Source organism: Ptychodera flava, chromosome 3 (genome assembly GCF_041260155.1).
Source record: "Ptychodera flava strain L36383 chromosome 3, AS_Pfla_20210202, whole genome shotgun sequence".
Lineage (NCBI taxonomy): Eukaryota > Metazoa > Hemichordata > Enteropneusta > Ptychoderidae > Ptychodera > Ptychodera flava.
In genome coordinates, this window is record NC_091930.1 from 34,531,735 (window position 1) to 34,555,727 (window position 23,993).

Here is a 23,993-nt window from a genome sequence, read left to right on the forward strand (position 1 = left end):
ATATAAACCACTCTTTAATCTTTCGTTCACAGATCAACAACTCTGTCACGTAATGTGAGTTGACGCCCTCTAGGAGAAACAGTTTAATACATTACCGTATTCACATACCGAACACATACAGAGAGATCTAGAAAACAAAGGAAACTTAATGAAAAGTTACAAAATATGATCGTTGTCTATGAAAAACTTAACTCTCACTTCTTCTACACCTATAGTACACTTTGTAAATTCTCTGAAGCTCAATGAAACTTGCATAAAAGGTTAGCAATCTTTATATTAAAATGTGAAAATTACGTTACGAGGTTCGGTATAATTGAGATAACATGTGACAATAATCTGCCTGAATATTCGTATAAAATTTTCACAGACAATAAAATTAACATTATAATAAAAAGTGTAAAGCTTTCACTGATGCGATACTATAGATCAAAAACCGATCATCGCTATTTTGCTGTTTCATGCGTAAATTGCAAAGTGTACTTCATTTCAAACGGTGAAATATATTTTTTTTTGTCAGCTTTCTTGTTTCTGTGACAGTCAGCTTGCTTTGGCTAATCGTATCTGCCTGACAGTTTAAAACGTCCACGCAAAATTGTAAGGCAATCTAACTACGCCTTCACTATTTCTACGATTTAATATGTGAATTTTGCGGTAAAAATTTTAGAAAAATATAGAAATCTAAAGAGAAAAACGTCGATAGTGTTATATCAAAGTATATTCCATTAAAAGTGTCACGATTCTATTTCAGAATTTTACTAAAGAAGATGTGATCCATTGGTCGTAAGATCAAGCATTTTACTGAACATCGCTGGACCTGCTCCCAGTGACATTTATTTCATAGAAAATGAGGATTTGTGGTAATTTTCCACACAACCGATTTTTGCTTAAAATATGAGTAATTTTCTGTACCCTCTCCCCTCCCTCGAAGTATGTCTGTAAAATGTCTCTGTTAAACTTTTCGTTTTTCATGCCTGACTCAAATCGTATTTGCCGTTGTTTTGTTGGTTTTCCCGCACTTTTCGCACTCTCGATGGCATTAGTCATTTTTCTCGGTGACATAGAACAGATGCCCTGTGAAGAAAAGCAAAATTCAATTAACTTTAACTGGCTAAAACTGTAAACATTTTCCCTCCAACGCTCACGATAAAATGAAGTACGCCCTCTATGGCTACACTGCAGATACATACTGAGCCTGTTGAAATAGGGAAAGCCTCGGGTTGCAGCCCAAGGTCACAGAACAGATGTGTTATCATTAATTCTAAATGATATGGGCGCGAAGGAAATATTATTTTTTAAATCCATAATATGTTCGGTGTATACACAATCTATACACATATTGATTCCCTTCCATTCACTCCGTGTGTGGTCCTAGTTATGGGATATTTGGACTGCACGGCACTCATATAAAATTTTCCGTCCACCAGAGTCACTGTCCTTTTTCAGAAATGTAACTTCTGCTTTTTTCTCTGCCCATTGGTGTTACTTTTCTATGTGAAAATATTTGGCCCGTGTAACTGCAATACGACAGGCCGTACGCCGTTTTAAACGAGTTAGGCCATTTAAAGAAAATTCTTTGTTTGCCGTTCTTATATTTTTGAAAAACCCACCAGCCATCCAGGTAAACGAACAAACACAGACAAAAACACAAGTGTATTAAGGTAAGCTCATTTTATGTGCTTTCTTTTGGAAAAACAATATTTGTGTTTGTAAAAGTGTGAACACTATGTTTGTTTTCTTAATTTTCTCTGAAAATCCGCCAGCATGGATGGCAAACCAAGGATTTTATTTAAAGCGCCTTAAATGAAAACTCGGCATCTGCGAATGATGTGTTTGGTGAACGCGATAGGTACAGGTAAGTTTCAGTGAATCTCGCGATATACACGTACAACGCGATAACACTGCTACAGAATTGTCAAGGCTCGCCGGTACTTCGGGTGGTTGAAAATTTGCATGGCATGAAACTAGCACTTCACTTGACCTCTCTCTAGTTGTCGAATAAATAAGGCATTGAATGCGCTGGGGTGAAATTCTTAGCTGGAAAATTGTCAACAAACCTTCAAAATGTTTTACGAAATGGTGCACGTGACCAATACGTCTTCAGAGTGGTCGCAGTTGCTCTCGCCCCAACCCTGGTGGACACACTCGGCCAGTTTTCGCTCGTCGCCGGTACACTCCACTTCGTCCAGCCATACCTTGCCGGTGCCATTGCTGAAGTTAGCGTTGTTGTTTGAAACAGCGCCACCACTGCTGCGCCGACGAAAAACGAAAGTAAGAAAGACACTAATGTCAGAAACTTGTTTGATATCCATTTGAAAAAAAAGTCCGCACGACAGACCTATGGAAAATACCGAGTCAGCATTGTCTCGACGATTGTTATGTGCAGAAAGGAATAAGCTCGCCATTTTATCTTGAAATCTAGAAAATTATCATTTTAAACATATTTTTCAAAAGAACTGCTTATTCAAAGTCTCAAGAAATTGGCAATATTGCGGGCAAGTTTCCTCACATTTCTACGTGCAAAAGAATGGCATTTGCTGATGCCACTACACATGGGTAATCCGATACTTAAATTTCCGATTTAATGACATGTTTTAAGTCGTAAAGAAGACATTTTCACCAAATTACAACATGGTCTTCGTCATGAAACTATGAAAGAAGCCTCTATACTGCGTCAGGCGGGAAAGCGTTACTCACCAAACTAATCAACTTTGTATTTCAAAATTTCAGTACGATTGCTTGATTTTGCGCACTTGAATTTCTAAAATGTTTTTTTTCAATCAAACATGTTATATACGTACCTAAAGCCAAGCTGCCGACACACAACCTCGGCGTCTTTTTCATCGAACGCGTCATCACATACTGTACCCCAGACACCGCTGTGATAGATTTCCAACCGACCTGTCGACGGATTTCTCCCGCCAACGAGACGAATGTCGTTGTCGTCTGCCAGGAAAAGTGAACGCTTCGTATTTACAATTGACGCTGGAATATTTTGAATGATAATGTCATTACAAACTATAATGACTGGTGGACAATGTCACTCAGTCAAGTGAATTGCAATCGGTTATTTCATCTGTACACTCCATTTTTCGTACCAGACTTTTGAATGTCGTCTGGGAATAGAACAGGCTGACGTCACCTATCACTGAGGTGAAAAGCTGCCACATATGTGGAACGCGCAATGCGCAACCGCACAACCCAAAAGAAGACTTTCGCATCGCCATCCATCAAACGAAGCAATGATTTAAAAACTTGATGACTTTTACCAAAGGATATAGCGTAGGAACACTTACCCGAAGATAGACGAGACCTGTTATGTATTAATAACTGAATCCATACATCAGTGAAAGTTTATGTTCTCTCACCTGGAAGCTTGCAGAAAATACTGATGTCTTCTCGGTGCGTACAATCGTTCGAGCCCCAGATGGTGTGAGGGCAGTCCGACAACGACGTCTCCGCTCCGGTGCAATTGACGTCATCCAGCCATATAGGTCCAACTGATTCTCCGTGGCCACCCAGCACGCGAAACGTCCCCGGACTGAGAGTAGCGTTTGAAAATAAATATGATAAAACACACAATGTAAATCATTCATTAAACTGGAACTCTTTTGCAAACATCTAGAACAATGAAAAATAAAATCAAATGATATAGGAAGATTGGTTATTTTTGCCTTCAGCAACTACTCACAGGTATCCGAGCTGCCGACATACCACGTCGACGTTTATTTGACTGAAGTCGTCATCGCACACCGAACCCCATTTGCCGGAATGGTATATTTCCAAGCGGCCTTCGTTCTCGTCTTTGCTATTGGTCAGTCTTAAATCTCCCTCCTCTGTTATGCAAATTACACAAAAAAGAGTAAGATTCGGAAAGCTCTAATAATATTGGTTCATCGACTTGTGAGTAAAACAATTCAGAGTCAAAATTGTTCACTTTGTAAGTTAATGAGCGACATACTGCCATATTGAGTTTTAGTTTTTGCGGCATGGTGCAAAGCCGTACGCTCACTTCAATCTGACATGTATACACTGAAATGGCGGGAGTCGTCTCGTCTGCGGCAGTGCGACTTTCTTGTTGATAAGCATTGCCCCTTCCAAGAAATGAATGTCGAGCAAATGTGAAGCAAATTCATCATTTGATGCATGTTCATAGTTCACAAGTTTTGTAGCTTTCCAACCACTGCAAGACTTTCGCAAAATAAACTTTGATTGCGTCCCTTCGTTTAGTATGAAGCTGCTCCGACCGCGGTCACCAGTTTTGGTGCGGCCGCCATTTCAAAATTTTGGATAAGCGCAAAGGAGGTTTGGGATGTTTCGTATGACGACGCCGCTGAAACTTTTATATATTTCTATTCTCTATGGTTTTATAGGTCACTTGAGCACAGCTTTAGACGGGACGATCCCTTCCCTCTAGACAGAAAAGATTAAATGCTTGTGGCCGTGGCTTTTTTCAAGAAAAGGGGCCACCCAAATCAATCAAACACATAGTTTACAATATATTTCCCGTCTTTTATACAATATTCTAGTTATTGAAATGTTGTGGAAGATGTACTTTGCAAAAGGAACACCGTCATGTGACGATAATTAATACTTCACTTTCTTCCGCGTTGATCTCTACTTACAGAAACAGAGAAATGATTGCAAGCGACACAAACGCTAATACTTCTTTGCCTTTCAGCGGCAAACGACACTGCATTCTCGTTCGTCGTTTCGCGTTTATTTATCATTTGACAAATTCTATTTAGGTTGACCATGACCAACGGTCGACGCGAAACACAACTAGGTTTCTGCATGTCACTATGCTTGTTGGTAAGGAACGGTCCATTATTAGCCATTCGGAGGGGTTGCCATCACAAAGACGTGCAATATTTTCACCTCCTATTATTGGAACGGATAGACCATGCATGATTTCCCTGAATTTTCGAACATTTCGGTTAGTTTCAAGTTACTTCAGTTCAAAAGTATAAACTAGGCTTATTTCGTAAACAACTTTCGCTCGCTCACTTTTAACATCCTTCCTAATGCCTGGCGTGGCCGGTATATTTTGTCCGGTCTGATACAAAAAAACCCTTTGTGATGAAAAGTTCATCAGCGTCCTCTCCTATCAGTCGTCTTGCCCCCGAGACAATTCCCACGCAACAAATTCCAGGCACTACGTACGATGTTACATTTAATTTTTAACCTTGGAAATTTATTAGCAGTGTCTCATGGAAGGTGGATACTGCGAAATAAAAACGAAGAAATGATTGGAAAATCTGACCTGGACTGTGGCAGATAATTATCGCGTCTCGTTTGTTGCATCCAGAGCCACCAATCGCGTGAGGACAATCGATCAGGTTGTCCTCGTGACCGTCACATGATACATCGCTGATCATGACGTCAGAGTCACTCTGTCCAAACCGGAGTTTGTCCTTTCCAATTTCACCATCTCTGAAAATTAGAAGAGGAATTATGAAAGTAATAACTACATGTAGTTTCTCACAATATGGCGTCAGTATTTATGTACGGCATTCAAGAAGAATGTATGACTTCAGTCATGGGAAGGGAAAAGCCAAAGGAGAATGTAATAATTCGGAAATTTAAGTCATTTTGGTGTTAAAACTGGTATAGTCGTGTGCTACAAAATTTACCACAATTCGCTGTATTGACGGCTTGGACTTCAGCGATTCAACGTAAAGTTTGAAACGTCTAAGCTTTAAAAGAAAATGGCAAATTGCAATATCTCTAGTAAGACCTCGGCCAAATCCTTTCACAGTGCTATAATTCAATCGTTGTAAATGCGAACTGTCGGCTGTGGCGAAGGCATTAAGGAGGCGCTGCGTTCAACACAGCGTATTTTATTCAACATCACATTTTTGAAAATATTCAATCAATTTTAATTAATTTGTTAACCCAAGAAATATTGGTTGGGTTCACCTTTTAGCTTGTCAAGCAGTCGTATATTGTGTGATAAAAAGTGTTAATTTATGCAAATGTATGCTTCCTGGCTTCTCTGTTGTCGAAATTTAAAAGATTTCAAAAGAATTTTACTCTACTTTATCTGGGTCAAATTTTCTGAAATTTTCACGATATGTTCTCTAAATACCATATGACAAAACTACTATTTTATTTAGCAAAATAAATCTTATATAAGAGGCATTTTAATTTTGCTAATCATGTTTTTAATCACTTTTTTGAGTGACAATCTTTCAACCCATGTCATTTTAGAATGAGGATAGATAATGTAAAATAAAATAGTCCCTTTTTTCTACATTTTTCAAGTGAAATATTACATTTCAGAAAACAGTGTCAAGGTTTTTACTTAAAATTAATTTTTATCATTATAATAACAAAGTTGAGGTGTTTTACCCTGAATATACACCCCTTCATCCTTCGAATAAACTAATGCTACTATACTGTGTTGGCAACGTGCAGCTCCACCTTAACCCAACCGTTATATTGTATTAAGGAGGGGCCGTGGGTACACGAAAAGAATGGTGTTTCAATTACCGGAAATTTAGCTGCCTGCAAACCACTCTCGCTGCCTTGGTATCGATGGTGTCCCCGCACACCGTTTGCCATTGCTCGGCACTGCTGTTGTAAATCTCCAGGCGGCCTTCGTAGTCAAGGTTACCCCCGACAAGACGTACACTATTACCATCTGAAAGTGAATATCAACAAACTGTGGGAGTCCATTCATAAAAAAACCCAAAATTTCTTTCATCATATGACTATATTTTATATACTACAGCACAAGTGTGCTGATAATATTCATGGTTTACTTTACCTATGACGGTGTTGTTCACTTTGCACTCCACGTATACGTCATCAATGTTGGTACACCGTTCATATGACGTATCAACGTCTACGTCACACTCCGCCAGTGAACTTTCCTGTCCGTTGCAGCGGACGCCGAATGGCGCTGGTGCGACGTGTGTTACGCTGAGTAGCTTGTGCCTGTTGATGGCTGCATCGCTGTGAAAACACAAAATTAACGTATTTAGTCACAAATCAAACCACTGTTATTCTAAACGGTTTGAGAGCAATTATTTTGTAGCTTAATTCTGTAACTCTTTGAAAGCGTGCACGTCAAGAATTGTATAAACTGGTTCTAGATAAACGGTCTTTGCATGTTGCTTCCCTCCATTTAATACGCAAGCTTGGTTGACGATTGATCGGCTTTCACTTCCCATGACTGCAGTCACGGATTCTTCGTCAATGTCGAACATAAAATAATATGACGTCATCGTCAATTGACGATTGATAATTAATGACACATTTATCTAACCAAGTCTATCCTCGTTCTTTAACTTTACGTTACGCTAGAGGTCACCTGTCGAAACGTATATCTCTAAGGCGAAAACAAAAAACCTGTATGGTTTTATAACTCGACTCATATTTTAGATTTGCACAACAATTTTTGTTCTGCATTTACAAATTAGTACACGAGTTTCCTAAATTTTACCATTTTGCTCTCGGCGAGTAACATATAAAAGAAACAATATCTACTCATTGGATTGATGTAGACGATATTTTTCGAAGGGAATAAGGATATAAAACAAGGAAATCCGTTTCTGACAGCAATGTCCTCTATAATAATATACAATATCTGCCATTTTTTGCGAATATTCATGGGAAGTGAGAAAAAATCCGAATGGGCTGTGACAGAATGTATCACACGAGTCGTGGAATGTGTGTCTCACTGAAATTCCTGAACTCGCGTGAAACATAAGATCTCAGACCGTTGGTGTGTGGAGTTATATCAATCTGTCTCCTAAACTGCAGTCATACTTTAAGGTAGTATGCACTTCGAGAAAGGAAAGGCTTTTGCTATAACTATCCTCAATTACACTTTCAACCATTCCTCTCGGCAAATCAAGAATAAAATTCAGGGGTCACCGTGCAAAGTTTGGTACTACAGAAATTACCTAACATTTACCGATATTTGAGATTCGAAATTGCCGCCCTCCCTGTGGTAACTCTTGGGGCAAAAATAAAATTTTCGATTTTCAAAAACGAAGATGGTGAAAATCTTTCTTCCTCTAAGAGCTTTAAAATAAGTCCCAAAAAATGGGAGACCAAAGAAGTATTGTAAAAATCTGAGAGTTCGAATATCTGTCCCAGTGGCGCATTCTACCTTACATGCCTCCTTGATATACATATCATCTCAAGATAATACTTTGTGACATCTTTCGACACCATTGAACTGGAGGTGGTAAAAAACAAACACACACACGAACAAACAAAAAAAAACGAACACTGCAGACTAACATCTGAAAACGCTGTATACCTGTATCCAAGCTGCCTGCAAACTACATCTGTGATGTCATCTGTGACGTCACAAATACGTTTCCACGTGTCGTCATGGTATACCTCGATCCTGCCCTCATTGGCTGCCTCCCCATCCACGATACGAACGTCTTTTTCCTCTGAAACAATGATAAGGAAGTAGAAAACAAAAGATGACACATCGATCTAGATTCGAAAATACGAGTGACCATCCAAAAGCCATTGTTTGTATATCTCCATGGATCTCTCGACAGTTTGAAAACTTTAAGCGGGTCCACTATTTTCGAACGACAACTGACATTATCTAGAAATATGAGTTAATGATCATGTACAGTACTTCAATGAGACTTTCAAGGTAGCAATTAAGCAACACTTTATTATGTATACATCTCATAATGCCAATGTTCTGTATGACAACTCCGTGTTGGTTGTTAATTTTATTGTTTAAACTTTTAATACTGGTACCCTTACTTGAATTAGGTCTTGCATATTTATTATAAGTGAATTTTCTGCTCGTTTAAATGTGGTAACGGACGCTGGACAAACACTTTTGAATACCTGGTATTTCGCACGTGATGAGGGCATAATTCCCCTCGCACCCGTCGCCTCCGTCAGTATGGACACACTCCATAAGACCGTTCTCAAGCCCACTACACTCTACGTCTTTGATCATCACCGTCTTCGCTCGTTTGTCTGAGTATTTACCACTTGTTTCAACTCGACCGCCACTGTAAATAAGTGATCGGGATTTATTGGGATTCTTGTCGACGCAACATTTCGCAGTGATACGTTTTTTTCAATAATAATATATAACTGGATGGGCGTGATTCATTAAAGATAGGACCCTGCGTGTGCGAAAGGGGGCTTTCGTTTAAATTAAGCACGACGGTTGGAAAAACAGAACTGTCGATAAAACAGGGTATAGCTGAGTATCGGAACAGGCCTGATTCAAAAATATGTTATCGTGGCTTCGTACAAGAAATAACTATTAACAATATTTTTTTGTTGTCAATTGTAATCACAGCGTGAGACACGTGTTGGAAATATACTACTTAATCATTAAAAATACATTGCGATGGTTTAGTTATTCGCAGTGTCAACGAAAGCCTTCTTTCTCGATATGGGCTCGGCTGTAGATTTTCATTGTACATGTCCTTTGTTTGTTTGCTTGTTTGTTACTTCTCTTTACGGTGTTGCTATTGACATTTAAGGATAGGAATTTCCTGTACTGTACATTTTTACTATGACCCATTCTTGAGTTTGAGGGTATGAGACACAAGCACCTGTCACTATCCAACTACATATCATATTTTAGGATCTTCAGTTTTGTTTTGGAAGTAACCTCATCGGTTAAACTTTATACCTTAGGGAACCTAGCACAGTGTGTACAGCTACCCATAATACAATGCGTAGTGTTGTCTTATTTTCAATTACTTGTGCAATGGCTAGAGAATCCATATTTGGTTTGTTTTTGACGAGCAGATTATCAGTGGTTCCCAACTCGTCACCTTCAGCACAAATCATCTCCGATCCGAGGTATGTTTTGAGGTGTTTACCTTTCCAAGGGTGGAAGGGCACGTGTTATATGTCCCGTTTCGTAGTGAGAAGGCACAAGTAGTGCACCTGGGTACATCCTAATAAACTGACCGACGTGTCTACCAATATTCTCTCAACAAATCACTGCGCTGTGTGGATAGAAAACATCTAAAGCCTACCTGTAACCTAACTGCCTACACGCCACCGTGGCGGCTTTGCTGTCGATTGTATTGGCGCAGACTGTCTCCCACTGGTCTTCGTCGGGGTTGAACATTTCCAGACGTCCTTCATATGCAAATGAACCACCGAACAGACGTATACTGCCCTCACCTGTGAAACCAAAAAGAGAACGAATTGACAAACAAAGGACAACTCAAATTCGGGATTTCGTAAGTTTTTTTCCATGAAATTATTCTTATAGACCACGTATTGGCAGGGCACAGATAACTGCTTGCATTTCTAGTACGAGATGAGATTACGATCTATGTCACGATCTGCGCATGCCCGGCACTCACCTGGAAGTTTACAGTTGATGCTGATGTCTTCGTCATGGACACAGTTATGCTCGTTCCAGCCACGGTGGCCACACTTTTTCAGTGACGTTTCGTGGCCCGTGCATCGGACGTCATCGAGAGTGATTTGCCCGTTGCCTTGACCGTATGAACCGCGTGGCTGTATCTCTCCGCCACTGCAGGGAGACCAAAAGCATTCTCTGAGTTAGATCGTCTGGCCCGGTGACAATGAGCGAGTTATTGTTGAGACAGTAAGTAAGTAAGTAAGTAAGTAAGTAAGTAAGTAAGTAAGTAAGTAAGTAAGTAAGTAAGTAAGTAAGTAAGTAAGTAAGTAAGTAAGTAAGTAAGTAAGTAAGTAAGTAAGTAAGTAAGTAAGTAAGTAAGTAAGTAAGTAAGTAAGTAAGTAAGTAAGTAAGTAGGTAGGTAGGTAGGTAGGTAGGTAGGTAGGTAGGTAGGTAGGTAGGTAGGTAGGTAGGTAGGTAGGTAGGTAGGTAGGTAGGTAGGTAGGTAGGTAGGTAGGTGGTAGGTAGGTAGGTAGGTAGGTAAAGTGAGTGACTGGGCGAGCGAGCAAGCACGGGAATGAGTAAGTGAATGTGTGCTTGAAAAATGAGTGAGTTAGTAAAATATTAAGTGAGTGAGTAATTAATGAGTCGGTCGGTAGTTCTGTAAGTAGGCAAGTCTGTCATTCCGTGGGGCAGTTTGCAATACGCAATAAGTAAGTAACTATATAGTAGGAATAATCAAGAAAACCAATAACTACGCCAGGAAGTAGTAAGAAAGGTTGGTAGGAATATAGATGGATATGTAGGTATGTAGGTACTTAGGAGAGTTTGTCGGTAAGTGCAAGCTGTATATACACAACAAATAATCTCAGATACAGTATGTATGCCGCATGGACAGTATTCAACAAACAAGGTCATTGACCGTGATCTGTAATAGGGTGATACAGCCGATAGGCTACCTACCCATTTAGAAAGCAAACAATATAGAGCAAACCTAGCACACACTAACCTGTACCCCAGTTGCCTGCAGACAATAGCCGCGTCTTTGTAATCAAATTCATCATCACACACCGTTGCCCACTGTCCGTTGTAATAAGCTTCAAGTCTCCCTTCGAAGTCCACGTCGCCGTTTACGAGTCGCAATTCACCGATTTCTGGACATTTAGATGAAAGACTTTGATTTTGAGTGTTTATTGCTTTAGAAGGGATTGTCTTATTTAAGAATGCTGATAAGATATGAAGTGTACGAAAGAATATTTATTTTGGATTATTTCTCTTATCGGGTGAAAGCTGACCATCGTTGGATGAAACTTCAGGGTCAAATACAATAGAAACAGTGGGAACGTGTATCCCTTGTTCCTAGTTTTCAACTTGTGGTCTTTAAATATAGTGTATTAGCCGCCAACAGTCGCCTGTTTCTTTTCCACACTTATTGAAACCCTTTGTAAGTGATATAATCTGCGCAAACTCTACACACGCAATATATGGCTGGAATAAATTCACCGTATCAAGATGCTTACCATCAATCTGCCGACATCACGCGAGATACCACTATCTCGCGAGATGTTAAGAGACTAGGGTAAACATATCAGGCAGTGTTGTTGGGGAAATTACAGCAGAGTGATCGAAGATTTCCACAAATGTGAAAGTGTTGATCGCTCGTAGCAATAGATGAAGTCTATATTCCCATTTACAGTCTTTTCTATGTTGAAAAGTGACAATTTACGAAAAAAGGCGCGAAACTGACTACATAAGTGGACGTAAGAGGGCGCACTAATAGGCATGTTGTTTTACCTGGTATGTCGCATATAATTCCTATGTCTTCGGTGTGTCGACAGTCTTCTGTGCCCCAACCTCTATGCTTGCATTGCGATAACTCGTTTTCATGACCTTTGCACTCCACATCGTCCAGCCAAATCTGACCGCTTCCCTCTCCGTACATACCCGCTGGTGAAATGGTGCCTCCCCTGTGACATGAGAACAAACAAGCGCCGTCATTTTTCTGGTAGAAGGAGACGGAAGATATTGCTAATTTTTAAGGTAACACACCACCGCGCTGTGATAACAGCTTCGCACCTGGTCTATTTGCTTGTTCTTTCTTTCCTCTAACGTTTGTGTGCAATAGCAGGTGTTAATGCTGTTAACGACGATTGAAACACCCAGAGACATCGAACCTTTGAACGTTTTTCCCTGTACAGCATATTTGAGTCTTTATGCTCTAAGGTAGTTTGCGCCCCGAAATCGAAAGACTTATTTTTTTCAAAGTTTCGTTAATGCAAGTTAAAATCATTCTCATTCGAAATCGACACTAAAATTAAGCGGGTCACCGTGCAAAATGTGGTACTAGAGAAACAAATAGCCAACTATTTTCAATACTTGAAATCCGAACTAGCGGCCATATCTGTGATAACTCTACGAAGAAAATTAAATTTTCGATTTTCACAAAAAAAAATACGCCGGTGAAATGTTAAGTGGTTCTTCTAAGAGCTTCGGAATGATTCCCGCACAAGTGCTAGACAAAAAAAGTATTGTAACAGTTTGAGGTACCGGATATTCCTCTAATCCACAGATGTACAATATAATCTTTCACTCCATTTGAAAGATTATCTGTGTTGATTGAATACCACTTTCTGACAATTGTGCCGAGCTTTGCTGACAATAGCTTGGCCTATGCACATGACCAACTTTCTTTTGCACCCGTCTTTATTGGAACACCCAGTACACTGTTTGAACATAGAGATACCTTTATGCAAACAAGTCATACACAAGGTGGGTCTTTAGTTCCTTGCCTAAACAAACCGGATATATATTGAAATCCACGACATATTAAGACCACGAAGTCCAACCAACACAGGAGCATTTTGTTTGGAGGACTACTTTTCCCATCATGCCCAGTATTTAGCACAGTTTCTTGTTTCACGTGACTAATTTGACACTTACGAGTAACCTAACTGCCGGCACACAATTTTGGCCTCGTCTTCGTCAAACCCATCGTCACAAACAGTCCCCCAACTTACGCCGTGGAATATTTCAAGTCTTCCTTTGTTCAGAGTTTTACCGTTGACTAATCTTACATCACCATCTATCAAATAAAAAAAAAACAATATGGGGTAAATTAGCTGGCGTTTCCTCACTGAAAAGCCTTCGTCGCCTGGGGTTACTACTTTTCGGTGAGGTAACATAATTTACGAGAACCTGTTAGCGTGTTGCTTTTTTAGCAAATGACGGATGACGCGGCTAACGTGTTTTATGGTGACCCGGAAGTACTTACGTCATGATGTCGCTGATTATCGAAGCGGTATCCCTCAAATAAAGTTTGGAAACACAACGATGGTGACAAAAATTGAAAGAACTTAATCAGAATTGAATTAACATAAAGACAATATATGAGGTAAACGCTAATAGAGAGATGACGAAGTAAAACGTAGTGTCAAGCAAAAAGAATCGTCGACTCTGTTTCGGGCTATAGTCTGATTTTCTTCTATTGCACAATTGTAGTTTTTATGTGACCTTTGGTGGTTGCCCTGACAGGACCGATACCATTGATACAACTTGCCTTAGTGTGGTGAATTACTTCGTTATTTTCAAACGAACGAATAATTTAACACACAAGATATATGTACCTGCACCGATATGTTAATTTTAATATATATGTCATATTTTGTCAATAATTATTTATTTGATAAAGTTTTTCTGAAAAAAAAGCGTCTTCACCACTTATTGGAGTGTCTATACGTAGAGAGATGCATGTGATAAGGATGTTACGTCACAAGGAGTCTGTACGAATAGACTGAGATGAAACTATGGAAGAGCAGTTGCAACTCTACCTGTGGCGGCGTTGCACACAACACCGATATCTTCATGGTGACCGCAGTCCTGGACGCCCCAGCCCTGATGGGTGCAATTGGCCAAGGCGTCTTCGTGTCCACCACAGCTCAGATTGTCCAACCAGATGGGGTCACTGCCCAAACCGAAGCGACCAGTAGAATAAGCGGAGGCGCCCTCACTGAAAGGAGAAAAAATAATCGTCAGTGTTTCGCAAGACGAGAACTGGCGGTCTGCTTATAGCACAGCACTCATAGAAATATATACCGGCAGTATTTGTAAATACTTGAGAGATAATCGAACTGATTGTTGTCTGACTGAAGGAAAAGTATCGTTCATGAGATTGGCAGTTCCTAGTTGTTTGGTTGAAATGCCCTTGCACTTGACCTTGAAAACATGTCGTGTGTGGCGATCCTCGTATACCATGTAAATGAATGTGTTCGCAATCTTTCCATGTCTGCAGCCGATCTGTTTTAACTTGTTTAACCTGATTCCCTGTTGACAATTTCATGATCACAATCGGAAGAACTTGGTCGAAAGTACGGCAGTGAAAGGGTGTAAAGATGTGAACAAAGTTGATAATCCAGCTTGATCAGAGCTCACCATATGAACTGGTAAACAGTATACCGAGATTCTCATGGAACAGTAACATTTTTGTTTCATTTTATTAAAGAAAAATACCTACTCGAAGTCAAGTTGACGACAAACCACTCTGGCATCGTTCTTGTCGAAGTCGTCGTCGCACACAGTACCCCACTCGTTCGCATGGAAAACTTCGACCCGTCCTTCATACCGTGAAGCGCCACCAATGAGACGAATGTCGCCATCCTCTGCCGCGAAATCGAGATTATGTCAGATTGTGCGGTTTGGCAAACACAGAGCAAGTTTGATGATTCGTCAAATAAAGCGTCATGGCCGTTGCATAGTTTTCAAATATGATTAAATTTCAAATAATTTGCAAGTGTCTGTCCCAATACATTAACCTTCACCCTACAATCACATATGACACATTTTGCCAACTGGATATAAACACCGTGTGTTGACCCTTGACCCATTCGCAATTTATCTCTTTCCCGCTCGAACGTTCTTATTAAAATTATAGTTTTTCTGCCATCGTTTCCGTTGGATATGTTATTATTTTGGGCGAAAGGGATTCAAATTGTCCCCTACAATGCATACTTTTTGACCAAAAACTGACTGTACACTTATTTTTCTCTGATTTCACAGACTTGTGTCGGGTGCCTCTCTGACCTCAAGGTTTTCAATATAGAAAAGACAAAATGTGCGTTTGACGTCAAAGTGAACTATGATGTGTACAAATTCTCGCCTAACTGGGTTGATATACATGACGCATGGCGTGACCTCCTGACCTGGTTCACAGTTGACGCCAACGTCCTCGGAGTGGTCACAGTTGTGCTGTCCCCATCCCTTGTGACGACACTGGGTCAGGTGACTCTCTGATCCCGTGCAGTGAACATCGTCCAACCACACGGAGCCGTGGCCAGCTGGAACCAAACTGTCCACCCTCCCGATATTATAACTGTGAAGCATAATAAATAAAAGGGTGCAAGGCGTTTTAGAGATTGCATATTGTAAATTTTTGCGGTGTGTCTGGGACTGTGCAAGCGTGGGAAAAACACTGGTTTGAGAAAAAACATTTCGGACCACACATCAGCCCCGGTCCGAAGGTAGAACAAGCCTTTAGACAGATAAAATCGGCCATGTTATCTTGAAACGCCCACGAAATATACGTCATACATGACCACTAACACAGTATATCGTAGCAAATTTATGGTATTAACTTTAAGCTTGCGCTAAAATCGAAAAGAAAACGTCGTTGCAAAACGACTGATTTCCAGTGATGTATTACAGTAACTGAATGTTCTTTATCAACAGTTTTAGTCAAAAGAGGCGTCTGTTGGCGACACTAGTGTTGATGACGTCATATTCTCGAACGTTAACCTACTCCAAACATATTGAAGCTGTATGAATTCATTTCCACTGTAGAGTTGTCAGCAGTCACTTTTGGTGTCGTTTACTCAGATGAGTGGAATTTGCATGTTTAGTATGCCAAATGTATGTCTACAGACCCTTAATGAACGTTTTAAACCCTGCACCCTTGCTCTAAACAAAACACTAGATGAGATCAACGAACACAGTGGCCGGACATATATACAAGCACCGGCAGCTCAACGGCGCAAATAGCTACAGGTGCCACACACATTCACGGCGCGCCATCACGCTCTTGAAACAGTACTCATGCTCCCGTGTCCATGAATTTTCAAAAGCATTAATTATGTTAACAGAAATTGCATCGAATCTACGCAATAGTGCTTTTCTTGATGCAAGCCCTTTGAATGTGGATGCGACTGAAACACAGAGTAGAATTGTAGAACTCGGGAGAGTGGGCGAAGAGAGAGTAGAAGTTAGGGAAGGGCAGACAGGCAAAAAGGGGGGAAACAGTAGAAAGACAACGACACAAAGGCGCGGAGGCAGAGGCAGAGATAGGCAAAAGGACACGCAAACACAAAAACGATCGGTTAAGTAAGCAAGATAGAGATACAACTTAAGATATTGGCAGAACTAGCAGGATGAATTGACAGACAGACAGGCAGGCAGACGGATGGACGGACGGACGAACAGACAGATGAGCAAGCAGACACAAAATCAAAGTACCAAGTCACGGGGCAAGAGACTTCTCGACACAAATGCAACGAGGGACCACAAGATACACCACCACGGCACCAAGGATGCTATAGATAATTGTTGGTTCTACACTGACCCGAATCCAAGCTGTTGACAGACCACTTCAGCGTCACGCTTGTCGAAAAGGTCGTCACAGACAGTGCCCCAGTATCCCTGATGGAATATTTCCAACCGCCCCCTAGATTGGCCGCCGACTAGTCGTACGTCTCCTTCGTCTGGTGCAGCCAAAAAAAATTGAAAAACATAGAGACAGGATTAGTTGTTGTAATCAAGTGTCGTTTTGGTTCGATTCGCTTGTAAACTTACATCCGTGTTGATTTGTGTCATATGGCAAGCAGAGGAATAGGAAATGGAAGCTTTCCCTGAGCCATGTACCAACCCTGCCAGGAAAATAGCGTTTTGGCGGGCTGGACAAATGTAGAGTTTAAATTACCGGGATGTGTATTTTTGCATCGATATCATCATCATCATCATCATCGTCATCATCATCATCATCGTCATCGTCATTATCATCACCATCATCATCACTTCAGCAGCAACAGCGCCACCATTACCATTGTAATCATAAACAATCAACAGTACCGGTATCATTTCTCAATTTCTCGCCGACTGTAATCTGTATACTAGACAGACCCTTTATGAAACAGATTATAGAAGTAGTTTGAATCTATTAAAAGCAAACTACTCCCGTCTTTGAAAATCGTGAAAGTCATCCTGTGCAAGGTGTGTGGTAAGCGACGTTCGTTCAGTGCTTTGTGGTTTTAATAAATCTCATTGTGTTATTTCCATCCGAAACGCTAAACATATGTGCGCATGTCTGGTGATCCGAACCGCATGTTCAATTTTGTGTTTTCTGGGAAATGTTTGAACAAGTGCAAGCCGTGATTAATGTTTACCAACTCTGTTCAAAATGTCACGAGTTTAAGGACGCCAGAAGGGCAGACGGGAGCAGACGACAAGATTTGACCATCTCCTCTTCTGATTCGTCAAATCAATCACGTGACTGATTTGCATGTTTATCTACAAACAATAATTGTGTTGGTACGTTACAATGTCTCCGTGTAAGCGGTGCAATAATGCCAGCAAGGCGACACATAAATTATGATGTAAAATATAAATACCGTTCACAAAGATAATACACAACAGTTTTTTGATAATTCACAATAGGTCATAAGATAGCGTTTGTCTCAAGAGGGCCACACTGCCTCGTATAAATACCGTGTTAGATCGTCCACGCTCGCAGCTGTTTCATACACTGTTTGGTGCTGGGTTATTTTAAGATCGCCTAGGTCTCGCCGCGGGTAAACAATAGCCAAAGCAATCTAAAATAACGCTAATGAGATATGCCTTATTGCAAAATCAAAGAGTTGAAGGCCACTGACCTACAAATGTCGACGACTGAGATTTGTGTAACTGGCATGCGGAAACTTTTATACATCTCTTCTACTTTTTATGGACTTGTTTATCAGAGTGTTTGTGAAGATTATTTATTTTTACTAATTATATTCCTCTGCAATAAAGCGACGAACAAGTGTTAACGGAAACGCTAGAGGCTGATTGATTTAAGGAAGCCGGTTCTCCCATCATCACTCTTTCAAGTAATGGGTATCGAAGGAAAATGGAAGAACCATCCAAATTTACACAATAGCAAGCCGCGCCATCTTTAGATGTTCACCACCTGTTGCTGTGCTTTGTGGCGGCGACAAGTCTCATCCGATGCACGAATCAATCGAGGGACCAACAGAAATAGCAAGGAAATATCAGAGGCGCCCAAACGGTACTGTTTGTTGGAAAAGCGTTGAAACGGGAACAGAAACAATTTGCATAAATTAGTCTCGTTTTCAGTGAAAACCGCTACTCACTCGGCAAGGTGTCGCAGGTCACTCCAACGTCCTGATAGTGAGCGCATTTGTGCGTCGCGTGCCGAGTGCCCGCGCAAAGTAAATGGACGCTTCGTCACCCGAGCAACTGGTGCTGTGCAGCCATACTGGTCCGTCGCCTTCTCCATATTTGGCGTCTCTGTCTACTCTTCCGCCTCTGGAAATAATAAAATATTTAAAAGACGTTGTTAAAGCCGGGCAAGCAGGCGGAAACTTTAAATCAGGGGGAAAGAAAAGCGAACGGAACGCTTATTCGGCAGCACGTTCATGGATATCGGATTCAAAAACAACATCCCCTGCAATTGAAAACATTGGTTTAATGTTAAACATTCAATCCTGTCCGTGTATTCGCCTTACAAGGGTGTCATCTTTTTGCGGATGTCGAAACGGCCTTCAGCGGTTTAAGAGCCTCACTACTGACTAAAGAGTGCGGCGTCATCGCTTGAATTATCCAAACACGATAGCAACAGATAAAATAAATAAAACTTGGCCTTTTGGAGCTGCAAAGATGCAGGGCGAATAGCGGACAGCATGCACGAATGTTACACGTACAATGTCCTCTCTGAATACGTTATATCTACCTACCTGTCTATCAGTCTGTCTGTCTAACAATTCATATGTACCTGTCTGTCTGTCTGTCTGCCTGTCTATCTGTCTGTCTGTCTGTCTGCTCTGCACTGTCTCGTGTGAGCGGCTGTGCTTCTACTGTATTCCTTGGCCAAATATACATACATTCACAGCATTCTGTGTGACATTGTATAATACTATATATATATATATATATATATATATATATATATATAATATATATATTCATAATTTCATAATTATCAGAATTCATTTTGTTATATTATCAACGAGTAATGATATTTGGCACGGACAACGACAAAATTTTCTAAGGTAACATGCTCTAGGGGGATACTTTTACCTGTCAGAGAAGCAAACTTGAGATAAATACATGTACATTTCATTGTATGTCATATTGTTTACATAATTTACAATTTCAGCGTAAAGCTAGATCGTCATCAGAGATGAACAGAAAAGAGAGAATTATATGCGAGGCTCTTGGTAATATTACGATGAAGCAAAATAATTACTGTCCACAAAGAAATGACCTTATGACCTTTTGACATTTTTCTTTCCCAGAAACCCTGACATATTAAAGCAGGCCTGGTGAATATCTTGTGTTGAAATTCATTTGAATTATGGCCATGGGTGCAAAGATTTTCAGACTGTTATCGGCGTCATCGCTCAGCAGTTCATGTGAGCCCTGGTTCTCAGCGAACAAAACCCATATTTCCATGGATAACTTGACCTGGTTTGACCTCTTGTCAGACGCTAACGAACACAGCATATAAGAGGGGTGGGGTGGTATTGAACACTGCATTTTGACTGGTCTTTCAGGGCTGTCTAAATCGCCTTGTTTGAGTATAATTATGGTCACGGTTGTGAAGGGACCTTAATATGGTGATTTTCCGTAGATAATGAGAGTGCTTTGCCTTTTTTCCCACTTAGCCTACCAATGGTGTATGATAATATAAATAGCCCCACTCTTCTTTTTTGCTTGTCTTCTATACTTGTATCTCTATTTGTCACCATTTGAAGCTCAAGCAACAGTCCTTTTTGTTTTTTTCATTGTTGTCTTTGTGTTTGAAATCACAGATTCTTATCCCATTCACACAATCATACTGAAACGCCAAGTGTTCACCAAGTCAACACCCACAGGTGCTCGCAGCGGTGCCTGGATATAGTCGAGCAAAGACCGAACGCCATGCCAGAGCGTGAGGCCGACGGCCGAACCTCGGTAGTAGCTGAAAAAATAGCCACAGTACCGAGCTTTGATCCACTTTCCAGGCAATGCTGTAACTTTTTACTTCCGGACTATATTAATTTGTTAAAATTTTACATATCCAAACACAATGCATCTTGTTACGAAGTTGAAGTCTATTTTGAACTTCAACATTCTTAATTTAAGGGATATAAACCAAAAAAATACCCAAATATTGTGCAAATAATATAAAAATTTACAAAAAGATACGCGTCCTCTACCTTAGCTGGCGTAAAACGTTGGTAACGTCTCGATCAAATTACTGCGTTGCCTTTGAAATATCACTACGCCGTCCTGTTTTCGGAGCCTAAAATTAACACTTACATAATTCATCGAGTCGACACTACATTTCAAGTTACGGAAACTATTACTTTCAACGAAATGAGAACGAACACGTGCAATGCAGTTTCCCTAGAATTTATTTTGAATCGACTTGGCACAAAATACAAGAATTGTGTCCAGTAAATTTTAGCGGGAAAAATTTCAAGTTATGTAGACGTTGTCGGGGATGAAATCGGGCTTGACGTCACGAGGGCAGGGTACAATCGCAAGTAGACCCACTTTCCCACGCTCTAAATATGTAAGAATTTGGCTGCCAAAACGATGCAAAGCTGTGTACCATCTGCATAAATGCACGCATGCGCTCGCCCGCCCCTTACCTGTAACCGAGTTGCCGGCAGACGACTCTGGCTGCATTTTCATCAAATCCGTCGCCGCAGACCGTGCCCCAGAGACCGTCAAGAAAGACTTCTACCCTTCCTTTGTTAGGCGACGGGTCGTCTACCAGTCGAACCACGGTCTTGCTTTTCGAAGCTGGCAAAATAAATGGAAATTACAAATAAATAACCAGCTACCCGAACAGGTTGCAATTATATTGACGTCGGTGAAGGGTGGGGACCGACATGACACTTGTCTTCAAAAGGTTGCAATGTTGTTGATTTGGCTTGTTCGTTCAACTGTTTTGCTATTTTCTCAATGCCTTCGGAATATGTAGGAATTTAAACATAAATGTATTGCTGTTGATTATCAGTTTTTGCAGATAATTTTCTTTTACGTAGAAGATTTTCGTCTTATAACTTGATCTATAAAACGCGCCAAAATTATTTGTAAGAAAAGACACAGCAGAGGACAGGCACCATTCATGTGTCGAAAAACATGTTATTTGTTATGTGCTATATGAAGCCTCTTTTACGATTTCACCTTTCAGTCTAACAAAGAACTTTACCAATCATAGCCAGCGTTGGAAAAACTTTTCGGCTCAGGTGACAACTGCACGAGGGAAAACATTTGCAAGTGCAAAGAATTTTGAAATTTCTCTTGCACGGTGCAAGTGTATTAAAATTTCGCAACTGTTTAGACTAATAGATATTTCGAGCGCCATATGAACAAGAAGCTTCGCATTTATTTATCAGATTTAGTTTAGTCACTGATATTTTGATTAATTTGTGAGAGAGGTGCTCCATACAGATATGACTGTTTATATCCTGTGGGCTGGAAGTTCTCTCGTGGTCGCGGACTACACTAACACCGTGCGGAGCCATTGACCAGAGACCCCGGGCAAGCATCATCATCAGCCGCCGATCACCCGCTCACCGTGCACCACACCGATCAACCCATTGGAAAGTCCAACCCGGTATTAAAATCCAGGTAACATTCTGCCACACCAAACAGACAAGAAGTTCTCCGGCATACAGTAGACAGTAGACAGGCAGAGGAATTTGGAAAACTCTTATTTAATAAAATAAATCCGCTTTGACGCCGGCGTTTCCATAAACGTGTAGGTCATGTGGGGTCAGTGTTTGTGTATATTACTTTCAGACAGCGCGCGATAAACTTCGCCAAATTATTTACACTCTGAAGACTAAAGTTTACAGAGCTTCGCCTTTTATCACCGCTTCAGAGAACAAGATTTTTTTTATTTCACTAACGATGCTCTGTCAGCTATGTTCTGTCCCAGAGCGCAAGGACATTGCTGTGTCAAGTTCTCGCGACATAATCTTACAGACCGAGCAAGGTTGGTAAAAACATATAATGATCCACCAAAATCCAAAACACAGGAGTTACAGAGACAAGTGTTGAGCTTGGAAAGAAAATGGTCTTTCCGTATTGTGCGTTTGCTGAGTTCAGGCTCATGTTATCCCACACTACTCTTGGCGTCAACTAATAAAAAACACGTAATAAATATAAAAATGTCATGATATACTCTTTGTTTATGGGATTCTCCATATGACCAGATCATATGTTGCCATGTCATCCTTACTCAAATAAATTGATATCCTCTTTGGCTGGCAACTTACAAGTTCTTCTGACTCGGTCAAGTGCTAATTGGAAGAATGCCAGATTCCCTCTCTCTCTCTCTCTCCCCTCGCCAACCGTCTGTCTGTCTGTCTGTCTGTCTATCTGCCTGTCTGTCTGTCTGTCTCTCTCCCTATCTGTCTGTCTGTCTATCTCTCTCTCTCTCTCTCTCTCTCTCTCTCTCTCTCTCTCTCTCTCTCTCTCTCTCTTCTCTCTCTCTCTCTCTCTCTCTCTCTCTCTCTCTCTCTCTCTCTCTCTCTCTCTCTCTCTCTCTCTCTCTCTCTCTCTCTCTCTCTCTCTCTCTCTCTCTCTCTCTCTCTCAACTATGGAAAGAAAGTTTGAAGAAAGCTGACTCTGTTGCTAAGCAGCGAGATCGCGCTCTGACATCATGGATTGACTGGAGTTGCGCCAAGGAGATGAGCAGGAAAAAACACATCGCGTCAAAAGTTACGAATGAAATATAACACACAAGTGAGGTCACTTTATGGTGGATAGTCCGTTGATATTTCTGTATGTGTTATTTGATGAAAATGTAAGCAGTGCGCGAATTAAATTAAATCGACACTCTGCCCAGATACAGTGAGTTTGTGTGGATCGCACAGTGTCACTGCCCGCGCCTGACACCAAAATGACCTCGTCTAAGTGCCTTTCGGTTATTGTCAGTCTATAATAATAAACACGGTTACCTAAAAACGCAAAATTTTTCAAATTTTGATTTCCTCCATTAAGGAAGTGGGAACTTATGTCGAGTGGTTTGTCCTTACATTTATTTTGATGTGTGGTGTTGACGGTAGGGTCACTTCAGTTATGACGAAAGTTTGAGAGAGATTTACAAACACAGGTTCCAAATAAACATGCTGATGTAAAAGACTTAAATCAAACCTGGTGACAGTTTACATTGCTACCTCGTCTGGCGTTTCTTCTTGTAGTATACTTGTGCGCACCCAAAGTGCCAGCTACACACACCGATATCGAGTCTTTGCTTCTAATCCGAGTACTATTTAGTCTTCAACAATTTAGATCTATCAGTTCGGTCTTATAATGTCTGAGATATGTTTGTTTGTTAATTGTTGCTCTGCAGTGAGACTCCGGTTTTTGTCTTTCATTTTAATTGTTGCCAACCTTTCGTTCTCTCTTGCAC

The 23,993-nt window shown here is 40.7% G+C and overlaps 1 protein-coding gene across 1 annotated transcript in view; it reads right to left on the reverse strand.

Moving 5' to 3' along the window:
* Positions 1-51: 51 nt before the first annotated feature.
* The window catches only part of LOC139129231 (scavenger receptor cysteine-rich domain-containing protein DMBT1-like), a 41,393-nt gene continuing 17,451 nt past the window's right edge, over positions 52-23,993 (reverse strand). Inside the window, exons 5-26 of the mRNA XM_070694875.1 lie at positions 21,217-21,370; positions 18,734-18,886; positions 17,156-17,256; positions 16,926-17,064; positions 15,514-15,683; positions 14,829-14,973; positions 14,146-14,324; positions 13,259-13,400; positions 12,113-12,285; positions 11,328-11,472; positions 10,320-10,492; positions 9,984-10,134; positions 8,827-8,996; positions 8,270-8,408; positions 6,767-6,954; positions 6,490-6,640; positions 5,261-5,430; positions 3,689-3,833; positions 3,366-3,538; positions 2,799-2,943; positions 2,055-2,247; positions 52-1,071 (exon numbers count right to left, since the gene is read on the reverse strand). Of these exons, the coding sequence (XP_070550976.1) occupies positions 2,067-2,247; positions 2,799-2,943; positions 3,366-3,538; positions 3,689-3,833; positions 5,261-5,430; positions 6,490-6,640; positions 6,767-6,954; positions 8,270-8,408; positions 8,827-8,996; positions 9,984-10,134; positions 10,320-10,492; positions 11,328-11,472; positions 12,113-12,285; positions 13,259-13,400; positions 14,146-14,324; positions 14,829-14,973; positions 15,514-15,683; positions 16,926-17,064; positions 17,156-17,256; positions 18,734-18,886; positions 21,217-21,370 (3,287 nt within the window). The 3' untranslated portion in view covers positions 52-1,071; positions 2,055-2,066. The remainder of the gene's footprint in view (positions 1,072-2,054; positions 2,248-2,798; positions 2,944-3,365; positions 3,539-3,688; positions 3,834-5,260; positions 5,431-6,489; positions 6,641-6,766; positions 6,955-8,269; positions 8,409-8,826; positions 8,997-9,983; positions 10,135-10,319; positions 10,493-11,327; positions 11,473-12,112; positions 12,286-13,258; positions 13,401-14,145; positions 14,325-14,828; positions 14,974-15,513; positions 15,684-16,925; positions 17,065-17,155; positions 17,257-18,733; positions 18,887-21,216; positions 21,371-23,993) is intronic.